Genomic DNA, 24,578 nt, shown 5'->3' on the forward strand with positions numbered 1-24,578 from the left:
GATATTTGTCCTCATTTCTGGCTTCCTATCCCATACTGTGGTTGCTTGTCCAGCCCTGAGGGGTTCCTGCTTTTGCACAGGCTGAGGCTTTTTGGGGTACTTGGCTTAAGTCCATCACTGTAGGACTCCCAAGTCTCCTGGACAGGGTTTCAGTGAGTCCTGCCTCAGACTCAAACCTGGAGGCATGCAGGCACTCTCTATGTGGAGAAGGGGTGGGGGCAGGGTTTCAATGACATCCAGTACAGAGGCTGAGGTTCTTGGTGTTTATTGGCTTACCAGGCCATGAAAGCAAACGCCCAGATCCAGGCCCTGCCCAACTGTCTGCAGGCCTTGAACTGGAGCCACCAGAGGATCAGTGGGTTCGAGCTGGAACGGAGCTAAGCCACTTCCTGCTGTCAGAGCTATGTTCCCTGGGAAGGACATGGGGTACAGAAAGGTAGGGGATATTTGGCTCTCTTCCCATAGTCCTGCCATCCCATGTTCTCAGGGGAGAGGCTTCTAGAAGCAGTAGAGCCAGAAGTTGGGCTGGGGGCCCTGATCCCAAGTCCTGAGGACTGCAGGGAACACCCCCTTCTTCCTGTTTCTAAGCTTCCCATAATTCAGAGCAGGGCCAAAGGGTCCCCATGCTTGGGAACAGAGGATTAATGCCACCCTAAGGAGGAGGTAGGGATGCTTGATGCTCAGGCTTCTGTGAACTTGGTACCCAGCTTTCAACAAAGGTGAGTCTCTGCCCTGTCCTGTATGGCATCTGTCCTCCTGGATCAAGTAGTTTCCCAGCCATCTCTTAGAAAGATGGATTCCCCAGTTACTAGACCAGAGGCCTCTCCAACATAGTAGATGGGCCCAAGGGGTTCTGGCCCTCAGTACCCACCTGCTTCCTTGCTGTCCTGGCTGGAAGAAGAGGCCATGGAGGTCAGGGCCCAGGCTTGCGGGGACACACTGATCCAGCACTGAATGGTTATGGCTAGCCTGCTTTCGACGAACTGCCTTCTTGTCCAGCCTCGGGCAGAGTGGGATGCAGGGTACCTGGGCATAGGGGCTCTGCAGATTGGCAGCTGGAATAAGGGAGCAAGAGAGCTCAGCATGGCCAAATTGGAGAAATCCTAGACTTGCCACATAATAAGCAGAGTGGGTTTAGGCAAATAAATACCTTAGTGTCTGAGCCTCTAAGTTGAAGAGGATGTTGGTACCCACTGTACTGAGTGGACAATGACAGGGATGATGGACAAGGCTAAAGGCTGGGTGTGAGGCTGGCCATAGCTTAAAGAGAAGCTAGCCCAGGAGAATGGGCAAGCACATAATTTGGGGATGGACTGAAGTGCAGACTGCCCTTGTCAGCGTAATACTCTCTAGGGTTCTCATTTCTGCAAGTGGGGCCGATGTTGAACATACCTACAAAGGACCTTGAAGTGGAACTGACTGGTGCTCTCAGACAGTAGCGCAAGGACAGCCTTGGCATAGGACTAAGTGAGGAAGGTAGAGTCCAAAGCGTGGAGCTGGGTGTCTGGTGTGAACCAGCCCTGTTTGTTAAGCCACAGGCTCCATCTAGGGGCACTTGGCCACATAGACAGGGATCTGCTTGCCAGTCCAGCCCGCTCACTGGCCCTCACCATAGTTCTGCTGCTTCAGCCGGCTCAGGATCCTGAGGACCCTGCGTTCTGGGACTTCTACGTTTTCTACTTGCTGAGGGTTGTAAGGAATCTTCTTCCTTGGTCGCAGCCCGCCTATAGCCGATTCCATCTCTCGGGCCTTGGAGGAACCTTCCTTCAGCTTCTTCTGGTAGTAGCTAGGGAGGCAATGCCCAGCAGCTCAGCCTGGTTGTGGACAATTTACCCCTTCCTCCTGACCCCCTTCTAGCTGGCCATTTGTGTGGTAGGACTGAAGCCCAGGCATCTGGGGACGTAGTCCTCTTAGGAAATACAAGGAAATGGTTCTATCTACTGTCTCACTTCATGCCACTTGACATCGGGGCTTGAGGTTCTCCCCCACTGCTAAGATGGGGCGGGGGGGGGGGATGTGCATCAGGATTGTATGTGCGATGAGACCCATTAGGTTCTCAGGACCAGCCACTTCGAGGTCGGTATGTATTACCCACCATCTCTGTTACTGATACCTTCATGTAGATAACATTTCTGCCTGTAAACCAGCTGTGCAGGGCTGGGGGTGTGGCTCAGTTGCCAGAGTGCTTGCCTCGCATGCAGGAAGCCTCGGAAAATAACTAAACTGAGTTTGGTGGCACACGCCTGTGTCCTGGCACTCAGGAGGTGGTGGATGTGGGAGGCTCAGTTCAGCTATTTTTGTCTGGGTGTTGAGTTCTAGGCTGTCCTGAATACATGAAGTCCTTGTCTCAAAACAACAAACCCCGGCATACAGCTGGCTCCACCTTATCTAAGCTGCGGTGTCTAAGGCTGTGTCAGAATGTCTGCTTGGCAGACCTTGGCTGTCCTGGAACTGGCTTTAGCCCAGGTTGGCCTCAAACTCAGGGTGGTCTTTTGACCTCTTGCCTCCTAAGTGCTGACATACGCATGAGCCACCTTGTCCTGATCAGTGATAACAGTGTTAACCTTAACTCATCTTTTACCTTCCTGAGTGCACACAGCTCTAAAAGACATCGCGGCTCCTCCCTCTGCTTTCCTATGGCTTCTGACTTGGGTGCCTGGGCAGCTTTGTTTCCCTGCCTGCTGCTTCTAGTCCAAGAATAACATGAACTCTCTGGTTTGAACTGGAGGCCCATTCTGTAACTGACACGACCACCAGGATTCTATACCCAGCTAGACTACCCAGGTAGCAGAGACTGCATGCTCTGGCAGCTGTGGGCACTCTCAGGAACCCTGCCTCCTCCTGTACATTGTTTCTCAAGAAGCTTTGGTTGGTACAAGCCCAAAAAAAAGTATACCCAAGGAAAACAGGAGTGCTATTTAAGAGGGATGCAGAGGGAGAACGGGACTGGAGAGATGGTTCGTGGTTAAGAGCACTTCCTGCTCTTCCAGAGGTCCCAAGTTTAGCTCCCAGCACCCACATCAGGTGCTTAAAACTGGTTGTAATTCCAGCTACAGGGGACCTGACACGTGACCAGTGAGGGTACCTTTATACACACACTCACACGCGCGCGCGCGCGCGCACACACACACACACACACACACAGACACAGGATTGGGGGCGGGGAGGGAAAGACTGCATCTGAAAAAGGCCCGATGCGACTGCAAAGGCCTGTGTACAGCCAGCATGTGTTTGGCTTTTTGTTCTTGAGACTGTCTCATGTAGCCCAGGCTGGCTTCTAACTCACAGCATAGCCAAGGGTGGCCTTAAGCTCCCCATACTCCTGCTCTTACATGCTGGAATTAGGGGATGTATACGACCACACCCAACTCACAACTTTCTTTTTAGAAATTACTTATTTTTATCCTATGTGCATTGGTGTTTTGCCTGCATACATATCTTTGTGATGATGTTAAACTCCTGGAACTGGAGTTACACAGACAGTGGTGATCGGCCATGTGGATGGATCCTGGGAATTGAACTCACATCCTCTGGAAGAGGATCCAGTGCTCTTAACCACTGAGCCATCTCTCTAGGCCCGAAAAACAACTGTCTTGAAGACTCTCAAAACAGCAAAGGATGAGAATGTCAGGAAACTAACATGTTGGGCTGTGCTGTACTCCATTGGGAAGGGCTGCAGAATGACACGTAACTGTGAACAAAGTGGGACTCCATCTTTAGGCTGGCATTTCTATGGAGGCCACAGAAGCTTTCATGAGAGAGTCAAAGAGATTGCCAGATTGTAGGAGTCCTTGAGCCTTAGGGCTTGAGCTCGATTGCCCTGAGGCTAAAGGAGTGTGTGTGGTGGATGGGTGGGTGGTCGGTTGATGGAGTGCTTGCCTAGCATGCTCAAGGCGCTGGGCTTGGCCCCTGAACCAAACTAACCAAGCATGACTCTGCACACCTGTAGTCCTAGCATTCAGGAGATATGAGACAGGAGCGTCAGAACCTCAAAGGCATCCTCAGCTATATATCAAGTCGGAGTCTAGCCTGAGCTACATGTGCCCTTAGTGAAATCTGAATTTTTATTTTTTGAGGTAGAGTCTCACTGGGCAGCCCCATTGGCCTAGAATACACAGTGGAGGAGGAGCGGCTCGGGGGAAGACAAGAAGTAGGAAGGGAGGCACAGTCTTTACTCAGACAGGAGGATCGCCATCCTGGTGTTCCATGGACGTTTTCTCAAAAATGAGTGACATTGGCTACCCACTTGAGGTTCAACCACTGACAGCACTGGCTGCTTAGACAAAGAAAAAGGAATCTGTCTCATGCCACTGCTGGAATCCCGGCGGAAGCTCTCTCACAAGTAAGGGAAGAGCCCAGTGCAGGGGAAGCCCACAGAGGGGGAGAGACTGCCAGCTGTGCATCTGACAGGAGTGAGATCCAGACCATACAATGACCTCAAAAAAAAAAAAAAAAAAAAAAAAAAAAAAAAAAGCCATGCAGTTAAACTGGACTAAGGATCTAAACAGAGTTCTAAAAGAAATGACTAAGAAAGACTTCAAAATGTGTCCATCATCCACTTTGAAGCAACTTAAGAAATTTCACCTTAGCTCTGATCAGAACGGCGAAGATCAAGAAAGCAGGCTGACAGAGGCTGTGGGGGGAACGAGAGGCCTCATTCACTGTTCTCACTGTTGGTGGGACTGCAAGCTGGTGCAGCCACTCTGGAAACCAGTGTGAGGAAGTCACAAAAGGCCAAAGATAAGCCTACCGTATGACTGAGTGAATACTAAAGTGTGGTCAATCAGGACAGGAAGTAGAGGGCAAGGTTCAGAGGCCACTGTGTGAGGTCAGCTGGGCCTTCCACCTCTACCCATCACGTTTTAGCCTGAGAAACCTCCTGTTGGTTTAAGCTGTAGTCATCTCTTTCTGAGCACCACTACCTGCCCACCACCCTTCCTGGAAGGACGCAAGATTTCTAAGAGTGTCTCAGCCTTTTAGGGAAGGATCGATGCAATCCTGCTGAAACCACTGAATCAGGAGGACAGCGTGTGGGGTTGCCATTACCACCTTTCCCACTGGGAGAACCTAGCTGAGCTTTGAAGCCAACGGCCCAAGATGGAGAAATAAAACTTTCCTGGGAGCCGGGCAGTGGTGGCGCATGCCTTTAATCCCAGCACTTGGGAGGCAGAGGCAGGCGGATTTCTGAGTTCGAGGCCAGCCTGGTTTACGAGTGAGTTCCAGGACAGCCAGGGCTACACAGAGAAACCCTGTCTCAAAAAACAAAACAAAAAAAACCAAACAAAAACAAAAAACTTTCCTGGGATCATCCACTCTCTAGATCCAACCGTTCCTGAAGTCCCGGCTGGTCGTTTGAGCAGTGCAGTCCTCCACCCAAGGCAGTTTTATTGGGGTTTTCTTTCCCTTGCAACTGAGAATCCTAACCTTCAAATGTCTCCAGGTATCACAGCACTAGCTGTCCTCTGTCCCCCACCCGACAAAGTAGCCCCACTTACTTTGTGATCTCCTCTAGGGCTGTCTCCGGCAGGGCTAGCATTTCCACCAACAGAGAGAGGATCTCAAAGAACAGTGTGTAGGGGTTTGGGGGCGACATATCCATCAGGACGTTCTGTTCTGGGATCATGAAGGAGTAGCTGTCGTTACTCTCAGGTGCCCTTCAATGTACCCCATCAGCCTCCTGGTCCCATTTCCAGCTCTGACTGCCCAGGGCTGACCCCTGCTCACCCACGGAGCAGAAGAAGCGCTTGGTGTCTGTCATCACAGCCAAAAAGTCTTTGAAATCTACATGACCATCTCCTGCGGAGTCAAAGAAGTAAGAGTGGCCAAGGGCCTGCTGCAGCAGGCCCTGGGACAGCAAGCCAGGTATGACCCTGGTGTCCTGTGATACCCGCTCACCCCCACCCCACCCCCACGTACTGTAGCAGCAATGCCAAATCAGCAAAAAATATGGAATGAAAAAGCCAAAAATTACAATCTTTTGGGTGAGAAGCTATTGGACCAGGACAGGGTTTGTAGCTCAGTTGGTAGTGTTTAGCATGCACAAAGTTCAGGGTTCAATTCCCAAATGTCACATAAACCTGGAGGTAGAGGGACAAAGGTCAATGCTTCAAGGCCCTCTTGAGTACATTAGCCAGCTCCACGCCAGCCTGAGCTACAACACCCTGTTGAGGAATGAGAGAGAGAGAGGGAGGGAGAGAGAGAGAGGGAGGGAGGGAGGGAGGGAGGGAGGGAGGGAGGAAGGAAGGAAGGAAGAAAGAAAGAAAGAAAGAAAGAAAGAAAGAAAGAAAGAAAGAAAGAAAGAAAAACTACTGGGCCCTGCATTATTAAGAGACAGCAGCAGCGTGAGTTCAAAACCCGTGTCCACCACTTCCCATTTTTGTGATCCTGGTGGAGTTCCCAGGCCCCAGGAAGCTTTAGTTTCTATGGAGTAGAGATGGTCCTAACAGCTGCGTGCGTAGCACATGCACACTAAAGGCCAGCGGCTGCCATTACTGAGTGCTGGTCTCTGCATGAGAATATGAACCTATGAAATCCTGGCTAGACTTCAGGGCCCTGCAGGCCTCACCAGACTCCTGTCAGTAGCTTCATTCTCTTGCCAAGCTCCCAGTCTAAGCTGTTTTCCCAGAAGGCCAAGTTCTTCCCTGTTCAATGTGCTCCCCGGCCGCAGGTGGCCTCTCACCCTCCACCACCGTCCCTTAGACATTCAAGGTTTTTTGTTTTGTTTTTTTGTTTTTTGTTTTTTTGTTTGTTTGTTTTTGGTTTGTCAAGACAGGATTCCTATGTAGCCTTGGCTATCTATACTGGAACTTACTCTAGACCAGGCTAGCCTTAAACTCGGAGATCCTTCTGCCTCGGCCTCCCTCCCTGGGGCTGGGATTAAGGACATCCCACCACCGCCTGGCATCTAACTTTTCTTCTTGTTACATTTTCTTGATTTTCTATGAGGGGAGGCGATGTGCTTGCCACATCACAGGGGTGGAGATGAGATCTCTTCCAGGGGTATGTTCTCACCTCTGACCATAAATGTCCCAGGCAGGCAGCAAGCGTCTTTACCAGCCAAAGAAGAGTCAAACCAGGTCAGATCTCTTACTGAACTGTCTCGTAAAGCCCCAGTCACCATGTGGGACACCCAGAACTTAGAAGAGACTCTGAGAGACAAGCACTGTACAGTTTGTCCCACACTGTGCCCCAGGCTCAAGCCAGGTCATGTATGTTTTCTGGGCTGCTTAACAATGGGCTCAGGAGGTTTCCAGTTCTTAAAGACAGGCGTGAGAGTGCTTAGGACTTAACCCTGGCCACTGGTGACACTTGAAGCTCACAGAAAGGGGCTCTTGCCCTAGTTCACATGGGTGGGGGAGTTGGGCAGAGCTAGGCCATCGAGGGTTGAAGCCTAGAACCTTTGTCTTCCTAGGTCCACAGTACACTGCTTAGTGACACCTTTTCAAGTGTGTGTGGGGAGTCTGCAGTGGCAGACGCAGCAGTCCTGAGCAGTGGTCAGGACTCAGTTCCCACATGGCCTACCTTTCCCTTTGTCGGGCCACACCCTGCCACAAACAAGTGCCTCATGCCCATTTCTCAGGGACTACTATTTCCTTCTCCTTTTCCTGACAACTGTTTAATTTGGCACCACTTGGCTTGAGTGGTACCTCCAGGAAGCCTGCCTTCCTGACCCCCTTCTTCCAAGGTGCTGCGACTGCTGTTTCCGTGCTTTGTTTAACTTCTGTGCCAAGCTTTATCCTGTGGCAGTGACCTCTGGGAACCCCCTGAGGAGAGCAGGGCTGTGTCTTACACGTCTCTCGTCCTGGTGCCCTGGGCAGGAACACTCACAGAAGACATCCCATACTTACTGTATGGATCATGCTAGCTGCTGTTTGCTGCACCACAGTCCCACCCTTTGCCTGCTTACCCCATTTTATCTTCCAGGACATGAGGAGGAGGTTGCCACTCTATTTTAAAGACAGAGAAACTGAGGCCTAGCAAACCGCTGGACAGTCAAAGCCAGAAGGCTGGTAAAGGAAATGCAAGGCTCACTGGGCAGTGGTGGCGCACGCCTTTAATCTCAGCCCTCAGAAGGCAGAGGCAGGCAGATCCCTGAATTTGAGGCCATCCTGGTCTACAGAGCAAGTTCCAGGACAGCCAGGGCTACACAGAGACTGTGTCTCAAAAAAAACCAAAGCAAAAGGACGAAGTGTTTGAGTCATGAAGGATACTTAGTGTGAAGAGCTGAGGGGAAATTCCCGAGGTCACCGACACCATTGGTTAGGAGGGAAGTTCTAGTCATTTCTGGATCCCTAGAAACTGCCATTGCACAGTGGCTCAGGGACCGTTAGCTTCTGGAAGCAGAGCCTGCTACAGACTTGGTGAGACCCAGGGCGGAAGGAAAAGGCAGACACAGTGGTTCAGACCTTAGGGACACCAGACTCTGACCCAGAGCTTTAAGCCAAGCAGGGATCCTTCCAGCAAGGAGCCCATATGGTCTAACAGGCCTCGTGGGGGTGGGGGGGGCAGCCCCTTTCCAGGGCTCAGGGAAGACTCCCTCCCCTCGCTCACCATTGACATCAGCGCTCATCAGGGCCTCTTCCACCTGGGCTGGAGTAAAGGTGAAGCCAATGAGGAGCAAGATGTTCTTGAGGCTCCGCGCATCCACCTCACCAGGACCATTGAAGATATCGAAATAGCTTCGGAAGGCTGTCAAGGGAGACGGTTACTAAGTGGGGCGACCCTGCATCACCGTATCACCATCATCTCACCATCATCGGCATCGTGTTATTACTTCCTCCAGCTTTGTTTGTGGCACGTGGTGTATGTGTGGTGTGCTCGGTACGTGCATACATGTGGAGGGCAGCAGGTAGCTAGCTGCCTCTACTGTCCGTTTTATTTCCCTTGGGTCAGTGAAACATTCTGGAAAATCCGAGGAAAGGAGCTGCTGTGGTCAAGAAGGTTCTAGACCTTCGGAAGGAGTGGGTGTAGGACTGTACACATTCATTCTCGTCACCGTCCTGTCCCGAGGGAGTAGGGTCAGGGAGGATAGGGTTCACAGGGACCTCACCCAGGATGGGAGATGAGCACTTTTCAGATTTGCTGGGATAGGAAGGGTGTGATGGGCAGGAGAGGCCTGTTCAGAGCTGGTGGCCCTGTTAAATGGGGAGGGATTGTCTAGGATGGGTAGGGTTCTTGGGGAACCCTGCCTGTCCTTCAGGCTTCCTCTAAAGAGGACCGGTGGGAGTAGGGGAGGCGGGCCACCTTTTCTGTGTCCTAGGGCCAAGTGCAGTCGACCCCCGGGAGACACTGCTTGGTATAGTGGGACAGTGGGGTAGCGGGACAGCAGCGTGGGGCAGTGGGGCAGTGGGGCAGTGGTATGAGGCAGGAGGGCAGCGGCATGGGGCAGTGGGGCAGTAGCGTGGGACAGTGGGGCAGCAGCGTGGGACAGTGGGGCAGTGGTGTGAGGCAAGAGGGCAGCGGTGTAGGGCTGTGGGACAGTGGGGCAGCGGTATGGGACGGGGGGCAGTGGCGTGAGGCAGGAGGGCAGCGGCGTGGGGCAGTGGGGCAGCAGTATGGGGCAGGAGGGCAGCGGTGTGGGACAATGAGGCAGCAGCGTGGGACAGTGGGGCAGTAGCGTGAGGCGAGGCAAGAGGGCAGCGGTGTGGGACAGTGGGGCAGCGGTATGGGGCAGGGGGGCAGTGGCGTGAGGCAGGAGGGCAGCGGCGTGGGGCAGTGGGGCAGCAGTATGGGGCAGGAGGGCAGCGGCGTGGAACAATGAGGCAGCAGCGTGGGGCAGTGGGGCAGTAGCGTGGGACAGTGGGGCAGCGTCGTGAGGCAGGGAGGCAGTGGCGTGGGGCAGGAGGGCAGCGGCGTGTGAAAAAGTTGGGTAGGGAGGCAATGGTGTGAGAAAGCGGAGCAGTGGGGCAGAAGGGCAGCAGGTTAGTACTGTGTGGTGCTCACCTTCCTCCTGCTTCAGGGTGAGGTGCTCATCAGCCCGCTCCTCCCAGCTCTGATACATTTTGAAGACGCCATGCTCTTCTGGCTCCTGCCTGCAGGAGAATGGGCCCAGGACAGCTTGCAATCACCTCCTTCCCTCTACTCCTGCCCCTGCCAAGGCCACCCAGCGGCAGGCAGCAGAGGGTAGGGAAACTTCCCCAAGGGACTCTGTTGTGTCAAGTGTGAGCCACAAGTCTCACAGAAAGAGACAACACCCAAGGGAGTGAGACAGAAGCCACAGGTGGTCCCTTTGGTGGTGGTGGGAGGACTAAGGGTGCAGAGCAGGGATACAGTACTTGCTTAGTATGTGTGAGTCCTCAGCTTCCATCCCCAGGGTCAGAAAGAAGAGGGAGGGAGGGAGGGGGGAAGAATGGAAAGGGGGTGAGACCTTGGGGGACACCCTGCTGGGAAGCACAGAAAGGAGACAGTGGGAGGAAGATGGGGGGGTGATGAGCAGAGATGGGGTGGGGGAGAGGAGAGGACCAGAGTGTGGAAGGGCCCACGTTGGAAACAGACTGAAAGCCAGGGCCCTGGTAAGATGGCAGGCTAGCAGAGATGGTTCCTACCGTATCTTGGAATAGTTGAGATTTCTTTCATTGCCCTGGGGCAAGAACTCTGGCCATCTCCAGGTCTGGTCCTGGACAGGAGTTGGCAGGACTGACCCAGGGGACCCCATAGGGATTGGGGTTTGCCCAGGGGCTGGTGGTCTGACCCAGGATGGGACAGTAGCTGGAGTCGAGGTGGAAGGTTCATGCAGGGTTACAGGTAAGGTTGGAACAGAGCTGGTGACAGGGCCTGAACTGGACACAGAAGTCACAGTCTTGGGGGACCTCCTGGCTGTCAGGGCCCGGGACTTCAGAGTCCTTCTGTGGGTGGCTTCCTCTTGCTCTTCCACCTCCAGTAAGCACTTCATGAAACCCCGTCGGGAGTTCGCAGGACCCTGGGTGCCTGCAGTGGCCGAGGCCTGCTGCCGTTGCTTCTGCCCTTGGCACAACTCCTTCTTCTCAACATCTCTTTCCTCCTGCAGGGAGGGGAGGGCACCTGTGATACTGACAGACAGACAGACAGACAGACAGACAGACAGACAGACAGACAGGCCTACAGAGGTTCTAGCCTCCCACAGAGCCTCTGGGGATGCTCAGACGATTTGATTTATCCTTTCCTCTCCAAAGCCCTGGAGGAGGGACTCCAAATCTCCAAGTACCACTCCGAGGTGTTCTGACCCACTAGTCGCTCACCACCTCCCACCTGCAGGCTATATCCGTGAGTGAAATAATTTCCCTTATTGCAGCCCACACAGCTGTGGCCTTACCTCATTCTGGATGCCTAAGTGACACAGGTGTCCCAGCTCCTAATGGGCACTTCAGTTACTGTTTCTCATTCATTATACAGAGCCAGCCACGGCTACATCTGATCCCTCTCATCAGAGTCAGGATAACCTGAGGCTGGGCAGCCTGGCTCGCTTTTCTCCCTCACTTATTCTTATCAGCAACCTTTTCCCGATGCTAAGGATCGACCATGATACCTCAGTGAGGGCAGGAGCGCTTGCACCCCTAAAGTGCATCCCTAACTCTCTCTTCCCTTAGATGATGCAAGGTGAGGCTGCAGGCCTGTAATCCCAGCTCCCACCTGAAATTCCTCCTAGTCTGTAACTCTAGTTCTGGGGCATGTCGCCCTCTTCTGGCTTGTTTAAGAACTGCATGCATGTGGTGCACAGGGGGTACATACAGGCAAATACAGCAACCCCACCCCCACCTCCAAAGACAATGAAAATAGGATCGTGATGTTAGAGGACCCAGGGCTGACAGGATACTTGAGACTAGATGGTCGGGGAAAACTGCTGAGTGACATTTAGGTTGAAGCCTGAGTAACTCCATGGACTTAGTCATGGCCGTGTCTATGGAGAGACAGTCGGGCATAACAAGCAGCATGTGCAAAGGCCCAGGGGAAATAAACTTGGGGTATCTACAGGATAGAAGTCTGCCAGAACAGCTACACACGGAGCCTTGTGTGTTAGGGAGAAGATTCAGGGTCTTACTCTACGAGGGCGAAGTTTAGGCGAGGCGATGGGGGTGGGGAATAGATGGACTCAGAAATGGCTTCTTAGGCCGGGGAGGGATTGCTGATGAACTGGGAAGGGACTGTAGAGGGATGAGAGAAATCAGCAGTGATTTTGAGCCTCTGGGTGAACAGCTAGGGCATCCTTTGCTGAGGTGAAGACTGGGTCAGGAGTAGGTGGGAAGGGTACAAGATGCTACTCTCTGGTCTGCAGTCTGAGGGGTGAATTCACTTTGTCTGGCAATTGGGTATATGAGCTGGGAGTTTCAAGGCACAATCCGACTTGAAAATGGAGATTTGGGAGCCGTCGAAGGGACTGACTGCAGTCCTCCAGGGCGAGTGCGGAGGGGAGACTGCAGAGAAGCCGGGAGGGCAGAGGAGGGGGGAGACGGGGAGGAGCCAGCTGGGGAGTAGGAGGAGCCTTGAGGTCAGGCCCCTGAGCCCAAGGAAAATGGGTTCGAGAGGGAGGGAGGAACCTCAGCCAAATAACCTCATGAAGTCTGTGTGTGCGTGGCATGTGTGGACATGCGTGTGCCATGTCTGACACGTGGAGGGCAGAGAACAAGCTGTGGAGTCAGTTGTCTCCTTCACGGTGTGAGCCCTGGGGGTTGACCTCAGCTCTGCATTTACTTAATTTTTTTTGGTTTGTTTTTGTTTGCTTGTTTGTTTGTTTTTGTTTTTGTTTTTGTTTTTTTGAGACAGGGTTTCTCTGTGTAGCCCTGGCTGTCCTGGAACTCACTCTGTAGACCAGGCTGGCCTCGACAGATTGATTTTGAGACATGGTCTCAGACTCTCTATGTAGATGAGGCTACCCACGAACTCTGTACCTGCCTCTTGAGTGCTGGGATTAAAGACAGGCATGAACTGCCCCACCAGGCTACCGGTGAACTGATCTGTGTAAATATGCATCCACACGATACAGGTCAGGTGCTGCGGTGTACCGGGGTTGGGCGGCTGGGGGGACAACCTGCGGTACTTGGTTCTCCTTCCAACCCATGGGTCCCTCTGCCGAGCTGAGGTTGTTGGGCTTGTCACCAAAGGCTTTTACCTGCTGAGCCATCTCCCCCACCCACCCCATCCCCCTACTAACAAAGCTCATACTGGCCTTGGCTTTCTGTGTAGAAGAGAGTGACCTTGAGAGTCTACGGTTCCCTCATTTAGCTCCCCAGTGCTCTGGTTACAGGCATGTGTCCCCACGCCTGGTTTGGGCAGTATGGGGGTGGAACCTAGGAGCTTGTTCATGCCAAGCAAACCCTATCAACTGAGCCTCCTTCCCAACTGGCTGTTCTTGTAGAGGACCCAGGTTCTATTCCTCATCCCGACATGGAGGCTTAGAACCATCCGTAACTCCAGTTTCAGGAATCTGCTGCCCTGTTCTGGCCTCTGAGGGCACCAGACAGGCACATGGTACACAAATATACAAACAGGCAAAACATCAATACATATAAAATAAATCCAAAACAAACAAAAAAAAAATGTAAAAGGCTATCTACCATATAAGTCTAAGGAGCGTGTGGAGTTGTGTTCTTTGAAAGTCCCCTTAAGGAAGTAGATGGAAGGGTCCATAGGCACTAAGGTACTTGGGTCTATAGGTACTAAGAAGGGAGGGAGTGCTGGGGTAGATATTGCTGCACAGATGGAGAGACTGGTGGTGTGTCTGAAAGGATCTGATAAATAGGCAGCGGGGTGGCTATTGATGGGCGGGAAGAGGCTGGAGTGTTTTGTTCGTATTCTTCAGTGACACTTGTTGATATACAAGGACATAGTGGAGCAGAAGTCAAGGGTGGCATGACTGTCAGCTAAGCAAATCACACACGGTCACTTCAAGCTCCAGCAGACAAAGTGTGCCTGGCTGGAGTGTCCTGGACCAGGGTATGGCTGGGGATGTGTCCTGAAGATAGGCAAGGGTGACAAGGGCCAGATGATGATGACAGGTTGGGGATTCTAAACTTGTCCCATCAACTCAAGAGACCAGGAAGTGGCAGAGCTGGTGGTGTGGGGACGGCTGGAAGGCCGCAGGCATTTGGAGAAGCTGTGACTAGGAACTGAGGGTAAAGGGCAGATGGGAACAGCCTGAGAAAGAATCAGGCCCCAGAGTGGGATCTCATTTCTGACTGCCCTCTCAAAGCAGACACACTGGGCTCAGCACACGTAAGCCCAGCATCTGGGAAGCGGAGGCCAGAGGGGGCAGGATTTTGAGATCATTCTCAATAACATAGAGAGTTCCAGGCCAGCCTGGTCTACAGAGTGAGTCCTGGGACACCCAGGGCTACCCAGAGAAACTCTGTCTCAAAAAAAAAAAAAGTAAACTTTATTTGTTTAAAGAATAAATAAAAATTTAAAAAGAATGAAATATAAATCAAATGTGAGTGTAGCCCAGGCTTACACGCACATGTTCCCCAGTTTGACTGGAGATGTTTCTGTTTCCACCACCCTCCCTCCCTCCCGATCCCCCTAGTTCCCTTCCCTTATCATCCCGTTCCCACTCTGTCCCTACTTACTGGAGGTGGAGGAGGAGGAGGAGGAGGAGGCCTCGGTGTTGTCTTGCTCTCTACAGCCTCGCCCCTAAACAGAGAAGAAACGGGGTGGGGGTGGGGGTGGGGGTGGGGGTGGGGGTGGGGCAGAGTTGCAGGCCCAGCACACTGCAGAGTTGCAGGCCCAGCCATCCTGCACCCCAGTGTGTGTGTCCCCCCACTGCCTCACCTGCACGCATGGAGATCCGCAGAACAAGGATGGGAACATTGGGGCTCAGCAGCCCATGACTTAACCGAGGGGCTTCGCCAGCCAGAAACATAAAACACCTCACCATTTTTTTATGCTTTTCAGTTTTGTTTTGTTTTTTTTAATTTAATCGCATTTGTTGACTTTTTACGTTAGCGCACGTGTCAGGAGACAATTTGTGTGGCTCGGCTTCTCCTCCACCTACTGTATGACCCACTATGTGGGCCTTGCAATCATGGCCCATGCTTAGTGGCCAACAATTTTAACCTGCTGAGCCAAGTCGGTGGCCAGTTATTTGCTGGGGGGGGGGGGGTGTGTGAGTGAGTGTGTGAGAATTCCAGAGCACACATGTGGAGGTCAGAGGACAACTTGAACAAATCGGTTCTCTCCTTCCACCATGTGAGTTCCCAGGAATTGAACTTAAGTCTTCAGGTTGGCAGCAAGCACCCTTACCCATTGAACCATCTCCTCAGCCTCCATCTTGTTTTGAGACGTGGTCTCTCATCTACCTGGAGCTGGCTAGACTAACTGGCCAGCCATGGTCCCAGGAGCCATCTGTCTCCAAGCATGTGCCTGTGTACCCAGCTTTTTACAGGGGTGGAATTCATACCAGCTGCTAATCTTTGCACAGTGAACATGGCACTGGCTGAGCTGGCTCCCTAGCACCATCTCTGGTTTAGCTGAAGAGCCAGGCAGGGGTGGCCCTGGAGGATGACTTACCTGTCTTTGTGTGTTCGAGGTCCCGGTACAGATGGTACAGATGGTAAAACGGGAGGGGCCTTCTTTTCCTCTGCAGTCACCTTGGGCTTGGGGGGCACTGCCTCTTGGGGGCTGTCCTTGTGAGTCCCTGAGCTAGGTACCGGCATAGGCTCAGGCTCCTGCAGCTTGACGTGGGGGCGGCCTGCTTCACTGGGGGAGTTATTCTTCAGTGGCTGACTCCTGCTGTCTGAGGTGCATGGCTTCCCCTGGTCATGATCTGTGTTTCCCTGAGAGGGAAGAGGGAGAGTCTGAGAAGTCAAGAAGAGGCCCTGAGAAGAGCTATCATCTGACTTCCTCAGGGGAGTTTCAAAGGACAGAGCCTCCTCACTCCCCTGCATGCTCCTTCTGTTATATGGCATGTATTATTTTTTCTAAAGATGCATTTTTCTTTATGTGTATGTGTCCGTGTGGATGTATACCACATGTATGTAGATGCCCTTAGAAGCCAGAAGAGGTACCGGACCCTGGAGTGCCAGGTGGTTGTGAGCCACCATGTGTGTTCTGAGAACTGAACGCCAGTCCTCCAGAAGAGCAGCCAGTGCTCCTAACTGCTGTCCCATCTCTCCAGGCCCCGGTGTGTGTGTGTGTGTGTATGTATATATGTATGTGTGTATGTATATAAGTATATGTATGTGTATATATGTATATATGTATGTGTGTGTATGTATATAAATATATGTATGTGTATATATGTATATATGTATGTGCGTGTATGTATATAAGTATATGTATGTGTATATATGTATATATGTATATGTGTGTGTTTTTTCTATCTTTTTTTTTTTTTTTCTGTTCTTGCTTTGAGACAAAGTCTCTCTATGTAGCCCTGGCTGGCCTGGAACTCACTCTGTAGACCAGGCTGGCCTCAGAGTCATAGAGATCTGCCTGCCTTGGCCTCCTGAGTGCTGGGATCAAAGGCTGTGTGCCTCCACCATACCCAACCCTGGTGCTTATTTTTCCTGTTTTCTCTCCTTCCATGTGGTCACTCCTATGACCAGTTCTTAGCATGTCTTTCAGAGCCTTCCTCCTTTCTTTCCTGAGTAGGACTCTAGTGCATGGGATACCACAGTGTCTCTCCCCTCAGCTACTGATGGATACTTGAAGTGTTTCCTATTTTTACTGATTATACCTAATACATCTATGACTGTTGATATCCATGTGGGTATTGATAGCCTCATGAATATTACTCTCTGTATGGATATTTGATTTCATTTCTCTTGGGCAAATACCTAGGAGCGTGTGCTGGATAGTTTTATGTCAACTTGACACAGGCTAAAGTCATCTGAGAGGAGGGACCCTCAAGAAAGCGCTTCCATATGATAGGGCTGTAGGCAAGCCTGAAGACATATTCTTAGTGATTGATGGGGGAGGGCCCAGCCCATTGTGGGCAGGGCCATCCCTAGGCTGGTGGCCCTGGGTTTTATAAGAAAGCAGTCTTAACAAGCTGGTAAGCAGTGCTCCTCTGTGGTCTCTGCATCAGTCCCTGCCTCCAGGTTCCCGCCCTGTGTGAGTTCCTGCCCTGGCTTCCTGGCTTCCTTCAGCGTTGGACTATGGAAGCAGAAGTTAAATAAATCCTTTCTTCCTCAGCTTGCTTTCGGTCGGTCATGGTGTTTCATCACAATAGACACCCTAAGAAGGGTAGAAAGGCTCTTGGGGTGCAGGTGTCCTCAGCTCCTTAAGAAAGTGTCTAGCTGCCGGGAGGTGGCAGCGGCTCATGGCTTTAATCCCGGCACTCAGAGCAGGCAGAGACAGGCGGATCTCTTCTACAGAGTGAATTACAGGATAGCCAGGGCTACACAGAGAAACCCTGGAGAGAGGGAGAGGGAGGAGGAGGGGAGGGGGAGAGGGAGAAACTGCCAAGTAAACTGGGCTCAAGAAGGCTGAGGCAGGAGGATCTCTGTGAGTTCAAGGCCAGGCTGGTCTACATAGCAAGTACTTTAGGTGAGATTTAGTGCAGTCCTGCCTTAAAAAAATAAAGACAGCGATGCTGACTTGGGGGCAGGCTTTAATATGACGAGAAACTAAGAATGCATGCCTCTAATCCCAGCACTCAGGAGACAGAGCTCTGTGTTCGAGGCTAGCCTGTTTTACAGAAGGAGTTCTAGGACAGCCAGGGCTACACAGAGAAACCCTGTCTCGAAAAAACAAACAAACAAACAAACAAACAAAAAAACCAAGAATATTGTGTTGGGCTATGCTACATTATTTTCTTTTATAAATGAATGTAGAAATGAGAAAAATAAATAAATAAAAGTATTCCAGTTAAGTAAGTTTTAGAAAGTCCAGCATGCCTTGCAAGGCATGGACACACACACCACACATACACACACACAGAAACTGATGGACAGATACTTGTGGACAGACAAACACATACAGGATAGACAGACAGAGACACACACAGGATGGACAGACAGACACATACACAGCCAGTCTCTTAAACCCAGCACCGCCCAGCATCATCTGTCACAGTATCCTCGTCCCTACCCTGTCCCCAAGACACCCATAGGGATCTCTCTGTAAACAAGACCTGAAGAACACTCTGACTCCAACTCCCAGGATCACCAGTGACCCACGGAGACTGAGTGTCAGCCAGCTCCAGTGCACAGCCTCCAACAAACGCAAGAACAGCTGTGTGAAGGGCATAGGGACCCTTTTGCTCCCTGCATGGTGCCCACGCTTTTCTCTCCAATCTCCTGGGGTTACCTGGCAGCTCTCGGCAGTCTGCCATCTCTTCTGCTGGTCCTTGGTCTGCATGGCTGGCTGTGGTCGCCCTTCAGAGGTCACAAAATCCCCAATAGGCTGGGCTTGCTCCTGGCCAGCTTGCAGCTCCCTCAGCCCATCCTGGGTTGTCCTTGTGGAGAAAGCAGACAGCTGTCACTTTACTCAGGCCTGGTGCTGCTCTCCCAGAATGCCTGCCTAGGACTAGGCACACCAGTGGTGCATACTTATTGCCTGGGAGAGTAAAGGAAGGGCTGATCTACACTCCTACACTCGTCTCAGGCTCCTTGATGTGAATGTTGAGGTGGTTAGCGTTTAACCCTTTTAGTGCTGGTTGTTTTTTCAGAAAGATAAGGAGTGTATGCTGCTGGTGCACACCTGTAACGTAACTCCGATGTAAGGAGGCAGAGAGGGGAGGGGCCAGGAGTTGCTCATTCTCAGCCTCACAATAAGTTCAAAGCAAGCCTGGGATGCATGAGATTCTGTGTTCTGTGTTGCCTCTCTCATTGCTATAGAGAGAGAGAGAGAGATAGAGAGAGAGAGAGAGAGAGAGAGAGAGAGAGAGAGAGAGAGAGAGAAAGAGACAGATAGAGAGACAGACAGAGACAGACAGACAGACAGAAACAGACAGAGAAAGAGACTTTATGCTGGGCTGGAGCTATAGTTCGATTGGTACAATATTTGACTGGCATGCACAAGGCCCTGGGTCCAATCACCAATAACACACATGCATGCACACACGTACACATGTGCACACATGTATACACGTACATATGTACATACACACATAGCAAAACACCAGAAAAATAAGAATTGGGATTCAGAAAGGTTGAGAGACATGGGCCCAGGGTCATAAAGCCTCCTACCATCAGGATTTGAATCTGTGTTTCTGTTCCCTCTTTAATCTGTCTGGAGTTTCTCTTTTTTTACCACCCCCTTCCCCGCTTCCCTTCCATTCCTTCCTCAGGCAGGGTTTTGCTCTGTAGCCTAGGCTAGCCTCAAACTACTAGCCCTATCTTAGCCTCCTTTGTGCTGGGATCCCAGGTGCATGCCACCATGATTACCTGGACCTTCCTTCCTGGGGCTCTTTCTTATGCCTGAGCAGCTGTTAGTGGAGATTTAATTCTACATACGTTAGCATATAATTAACATGCTAAGGGGCCTTCATGTGCATGTGTCCTTTCTGTTTTCATTAGTATGTGGTCATTGTGATGGGTTTTGTTCTGACATCTATATATTAACATAAAATATCTTGTTCATATTCATGCCTCGCCCTTCCCCCTCCTCTAGTCTCCTCCCTCTTCCCAAGTAGCCCCGCCCCTTTTCATTTCATATTTGTTTTTCTTTGAAAGATTTATTTATTTATTTATTTATTTTTATTTATTTAATGTATGTGAAAATGTCTTCTGTCTTCAGACACACCAGAAGAGGGCATCAGATCCCATTCCAGATGGTTGTGAGCCACCATGTGGTTGCTGGGAATTGAACTCAGGACCTCTGGAAGGGTGGATAGTGCTCTTAACCACTGAGCCATCTCTCCAGCCCTTCATATCTGTTTGTTTTTGTTTTTATGATTATCTGAGCTATTTATACATATGTAGGCATCCTACCACCAGCGACACCACTGAAGAGATATTCTCCCTCCCCCAGCAACCGTAAACCTTGTAAGGTCCTCAGGAAGGATGGGGCCTTTTAATCCCAGTACTTGGGAGGTAGAGGCAGGGAGAATCTCTGTTTGAGGCTAGCCTCGTTTACTTAATGAGTTCTAGGACAGCCAGAGTTACATAATCTAGAGAGAGCCCATGTGTGGGGGTAGGGAGGTGGAGAGGAACAGTAGGCCAACGGTGCCACAGAGGGTAACTTCCAGGAACTGTCTCTCCTGTCATGTAACCCCTGGGGACTGAACCTTTACCCATCATGACATCTCCCTGGCCCCATGGTGTAAGTTTGTCTATGTTTTTATTTATTTGTTATTTATTTATTTAGACACTGTCTTAAATGGTCTAAAATGGCCTCAAACTCACTATGTAGCCAAGGTTACCCTTGGGCTACCGACCCTCCCTTCCTCCGACCTCCAAGTGGTGGGTTATAGAAGGCACGTGCCCCCAAGCCTGGCCCATTGATGTCTTTTTTGTTGCTGTTGATTCTTCTATTGGTTTAGTGAATAAATGCTTATTGAGAATCTAGCATGGAGGTGCCAGGGCTGGTACCAGGCTGGAGGGATCTAAAGCTGCACAAGAGACATGACATAAACTCCCCTTGAATGAGTCACGTGGAAGGTGCTGTCCTAGTAGGAGTGAGTGGACAAAGGGTGGATAGAAACAGTTTGATCGGTGCTCTGAAATGGGTCAAGGTTACAGATCAGCGATGGAGCACTGACCAAGCTAACATCATTGAGGTCCTGGGTTTGCTCCTCAGCAGGGGTTGGGGAAGAGGAAAGAGGTAAGGAAAATGGGGACCAGAGAGCTATAGTCACTAGATCTGTCTTAGGCTGTAAGTTCTCAGTTCTCTCCAGACTCCCTTTTCTGGGAGGCCCCCCACAACTCACCTTGGTCTTGCTGAGGGCCTCTGCTCCTGGATCTGAAGCTCCCCTGACCCCTGGGATGATCCTGTGTGTCGGGGCTCCCTCTCTGGTCCTCTGGGAGCTACAGGCTGCTTTCTGCTGTCCCTTTCAATAGCATCTGCAAGTCCAGTCTGAAACAGAGATGGGTCTGGGCCAGTTCAAGGGCTGAGCTCGACCCAGGCACTGGGGCCCTTGACCTGTTTCTTCTTGTCCATCCTCCTGTGATGGAGGTGCTGGAGAGAGGTGAAGAGAAAGACCAGGAGGTAGCCTAGAGGTAGATAGTGGGCCTGACTCAACTGCTTAGCATTATGGACTCTGGCATAAAACGGGAGGCCAACCAGAATGTGAGCCGAAGGCTTGTGTGTGGAGGCCTGTTTGAGAGAATACCAGCAGGTAAGGAACAATGCCCACCACAGTACCATCCTTCTGTAGCCCAGGGGCTGGACACTTCAGCTGTCTGAGACAGTGGTTGTGGTACATAGCCTAAGCTGGCTTTGAACTTGACATCCTTCTTGCTCAGCCTGAAACCTGAGGTTTCAGGTGTATGCCACCATGCCGCCGGCCCCTCCCCCCAGAGTTTTTAATTTTTTAATGTGTTGTTTTTTTCCAGACAGGGTTTCTGTGTGTAGCCTTGGCTGTCCTAGAGCTCGAACTCAAGACCTGGCTGGCCTTGAAGTCACAGAGATCCACCTGCCTCTGTCTCCTCAGTGCTGGGATTAAAGGCACATGCCCGCACTGCCCGGCTGATTTTTCAGTCGCCCTCGTGGCTGTCAGTGACTGGTAGAGTAGACCTGAAGCCAACTTAGCTCCTGAAAAGTTAGCCAACACCATACAGTTCATTAACTCGTGGGCAAAGTTGTTTTAACAAAAGATTCTGGTGGGAGTCAACTCTAGCTTACCCACCCTGAGGCAGGGCCTCAACAGACTGAATCCAGGCAACCCTTACCATGACACACACACAAAAGGCTGAAGGGGGCGCTGAGAGCTAAGTAAGTAGCAGAACTGGTACCCCACGTTGGCCTGCTGAGAACAGGAATGACAGAAAAGGAGGCCCAGAATGTTTGCCCAGCTCTCCTCTAGGAGATGTGGGACCTGTGAGAAATGTCCCCCACAGACTCGCATACTGAGGCCCTTGTTACCAGCTGGTTGGTGTGAGGCAAGAAACTGGACGGGGCTCTGCCTCGCCCAACGGAGTCATCTCCTGTTGTGACATGAGTACAGTGGCTTTATTGGGACGGTCTGGATTGGACACATGGTTTGCGTGTCAGGTTGACAGAGGTGGACATTTGGTGGTCAGCCTTGGTTGTCAACTTGACTGGATTAAGAAATGCCCAGGGCTGGATGTAATGGCATTTGTCTTTAATCTCAACACTCTGGAGGTGGTGGAGGCACGTGGATCTCTGTGAGTTGTGGGCCAGCCTGGTCTACAGAGTGAGTTCCAGGACAGCCAGGGCTACATAGAGAAACCTTGTCTGGAAAACCAACCAACCAAACAGGTAGGAAGTGCCTTGTTCTGGGAATGGAGGTCAGAACTGGAAGTGAAGGTCTGCCCACCTGACCAACTGAGACAGTGGGTTCCGAATCTGTCTTCTTTTTGGTGGAACTCAGGCCAGAACTTGATAGGACTGCTGGAGCCTCCGCCTTGTTCTCTGGGTGTGTCTGGGTGTTTCTGTTTTCCATTGTTCTGGAGCCAGCAAGATTCCCAAAGCGAGGGGCATAAGCTGCTGTTACCAAGGAGACATCATCCAGTCAAGCTCCGACCAGGCCTGAGACCCCATTGCTCCATCTGCAGTGCACCTGAAACCAGCCAAGATCGGCCTCAAGGGAGGAGCCGAGCCAGGCTGGCGTTTAACCAGGAGCCACCCCTGTGCACCACAATGAGCCCGAGAAAGAGGCTCAGGAAACCTGCCTAAGGTCCACAGTGGGCTCGAACCCACGGCTGGTGCAAAACTACAGATCTCCCCGCGTTTCCCACAGCGCAGTCCTGCTGTGTCCTCGAGCCCTTTCTGAGAGGCGAGAGGAAATGGGATACTGGCCTCATCAAAGAGAAACGTACAGTGCCTTGCAGGACACCACAGAGCCTTGAAAACACTAGCATACACATTGACAAGAGAGCCCACTAGGGGTCTGGGGTGGAGCTAAATTGGTAGTGAGTTTGCCTAGCACACAAAAGCACCGTGTAAGACCAGGTGTGGTTGGGGCTGGAGATGGCTCAGCAGTTAAGAGTAAGAGCACTGCCTGCTCTTCCAGAGGTCCTGAGTTCAAATCCCAGCAACCACATAGTGGCTGACAACCATCTGTAATGGGATCTAATGCCCTCTTCTGGTGTGTCTGAAGACAGCAACAATGTGCTCATATACATAAAATAAATAAATAGACCAGCAGTTCTCAACCTCCCTGATACTGCGACCCTTTAGGGGAAAGGAAAAAAAAAAAAAAAAAAAAAAAAAAAAAAAAAAAAAAAAAAGACCAGGTGTGGTAGCCCAGGCCTCACTCTGTAGACCAGGCTGGCCTCAAACTCAGAAATCCGCCTGTCTCTGCCTCTCAAGTGCTGAGATGAAAGGCATGCGCCACCACTGCCCAGCTGGTTTATTCATTTTAAATTTACGTGTGTGTGTGTGTGTGTGTGTGTGTGTGTGTGTGTGTGATCCCTGGGAACTAGAATTACAGATGTTTGTGGCCACTATGTAGGTGCTGGGCACCCAGATCCTCTATAAGAAGAGGTAGTGGTCTAACCACTTAGCAGTCTTCTGCCTCCCCATACACTCCACCCCCCACCCCACCCCTGCTTTAGCAAACACACTGAGCAAGGGTTCTGATAATGACACTCAGGTCCTCATGCTTCCAAAGCCGTTTCAGTGACTGAACCATCCACCCAGCCCGAGCTCACGGAGAGCGACCTTGGCACTGTTTCTATGGTGGTATCTTAGCTGCGTGTCAGATTTACTAGTTCTCCAAGGTCATACCCCCACTCCCGAAGCCCTCCAGGGAGAGCCCGTGACCTGGAGGATCTTGGGGCCTTTTCCTTTCTAAGCCACAGCAGGCCAGCTATTGCCCATGGAACGGTCTCCTCTCTGCTGGAAGTTCTCGAGCTGGATTCCCTTCACAGCCCTGTGAGGTATGGCTCAGCTCTTCCTGTTGGATAGAAAACGGAAACAGCAGCTCAGAGTCCCCACCCTCTTGCCCGGCATCACTTGGCTCATCTCTGTCATCTCCAAGGAACCGGATTCCAACCGGATTCCTTATGGGCTCAGCTCTCCAGATGGCACTTCTTACAGGGCTGTGCTGCCTCTTGGAAGCCTGGGTCACTCATTCATTGTTTAAGGGTGACCCCTTGTACCACTTAGGTGACAAGCCTTTGGGACACTATCCCCCCACCCAAGGGATACAGAGGATATGTCCCCTGATACTTTCTGCTGACCCAGCTTTCTCCCCTTGCCCCTCCTTCTGCTGTCTCACCTACCTCCCCACAGTGAGCCGAACCCAGCCCCCCCCCATCCCACTTGGTAGGAGTGCCCGACACCAGGCCCCACCCCACCTGTGGAAAGGAGCAGCTGCTGTTCCACTTCTCAAATGGCACAAGCAGTTGTGGCCGTGGCTAAGTTTCTCTTTCTTCCCCTGTGGTCTGTAACTTCCCCCCACCTCTTTCCCATTAAGGCTCCCCTGACCATCCCTCCTCTCTGGAGCCGTCCTGCTCCAGAGGGGGCTTGTCCCTTCTGGGAAAAATCTCCTCAGACCCTTAGGAACACCTTCCTTTGTCCACTGTTTCCATCTCAACCTC

General features: G+C 51.6%; 1 protein-coding gene across 2 annotated transcripts; it reads right to left on the minus strand.

The window, feature by feature from the left end:
- Positions 1 to 250: 250 nt before the first annotated feature.
- Spata21 (spermatogenesis associated 21) lies at positions 251 to 24,578 on the minus strand. Of its 2 annotated transcripts, none has more exons than XM_076933849.1 (15): positions 24,336 to 24,578; positions 23,800 to 23,932; positions 22,352 to 22,521; positions 20,783 to 20,928; positions 18,220 to 18,367; positions 15,478 to 15,743; positions 14,538 to 14,601; positions 10,545 to 10,999; positions 9,943 to 10,031; positions 8,551 to 8,688; positions 5,725 to 5,796; positions 5,496 to 5,613; positions 1,611 to 1,786; positions 872 to 1,055; positions 251 to 410 (listed from the first exon to the last, which is right to left on the minus strand). In XM_076933849.1, the coding sequence occupies exons 3-15, from the start codon at positions 22,475 to 22,477 to the stop codon at positions 353 to 355; spliced, it is 2,040 nt and encodes a 679-aa protein (XP_076789964.1). In that variant the 5' UTR covers positions 22,478 to 22,521; positions 23,800 to 23,932; positions 24,336 to 24,578; the 3' UTR covers positions 251 to 352. The 2 variants fall into 2 exon arrangements, with proteins under 2 accessions (XP_076789964.1, XP_034359324.1); XM_034503433.2 differs by having other exon boundaries at positions 22,352 to 22,518; positions 24,336 to 24,561.

This window comes from Arvicanthis niloticus, chromosome 5, assembly GCF_011762505.2.
Source record: "Arvicanthis niloticus isolate mArvNil1 chromosome 5, mArvNil1.pat.X, whole genome shotgun sequence".
NCBI classification, from domain to species: domain Eukaryota; kingdom Metazoa; phylum Chordata; class Mammalia; order Rodentia; family Muridae; genus Arvicanthis; species Arvicanthis niloticus.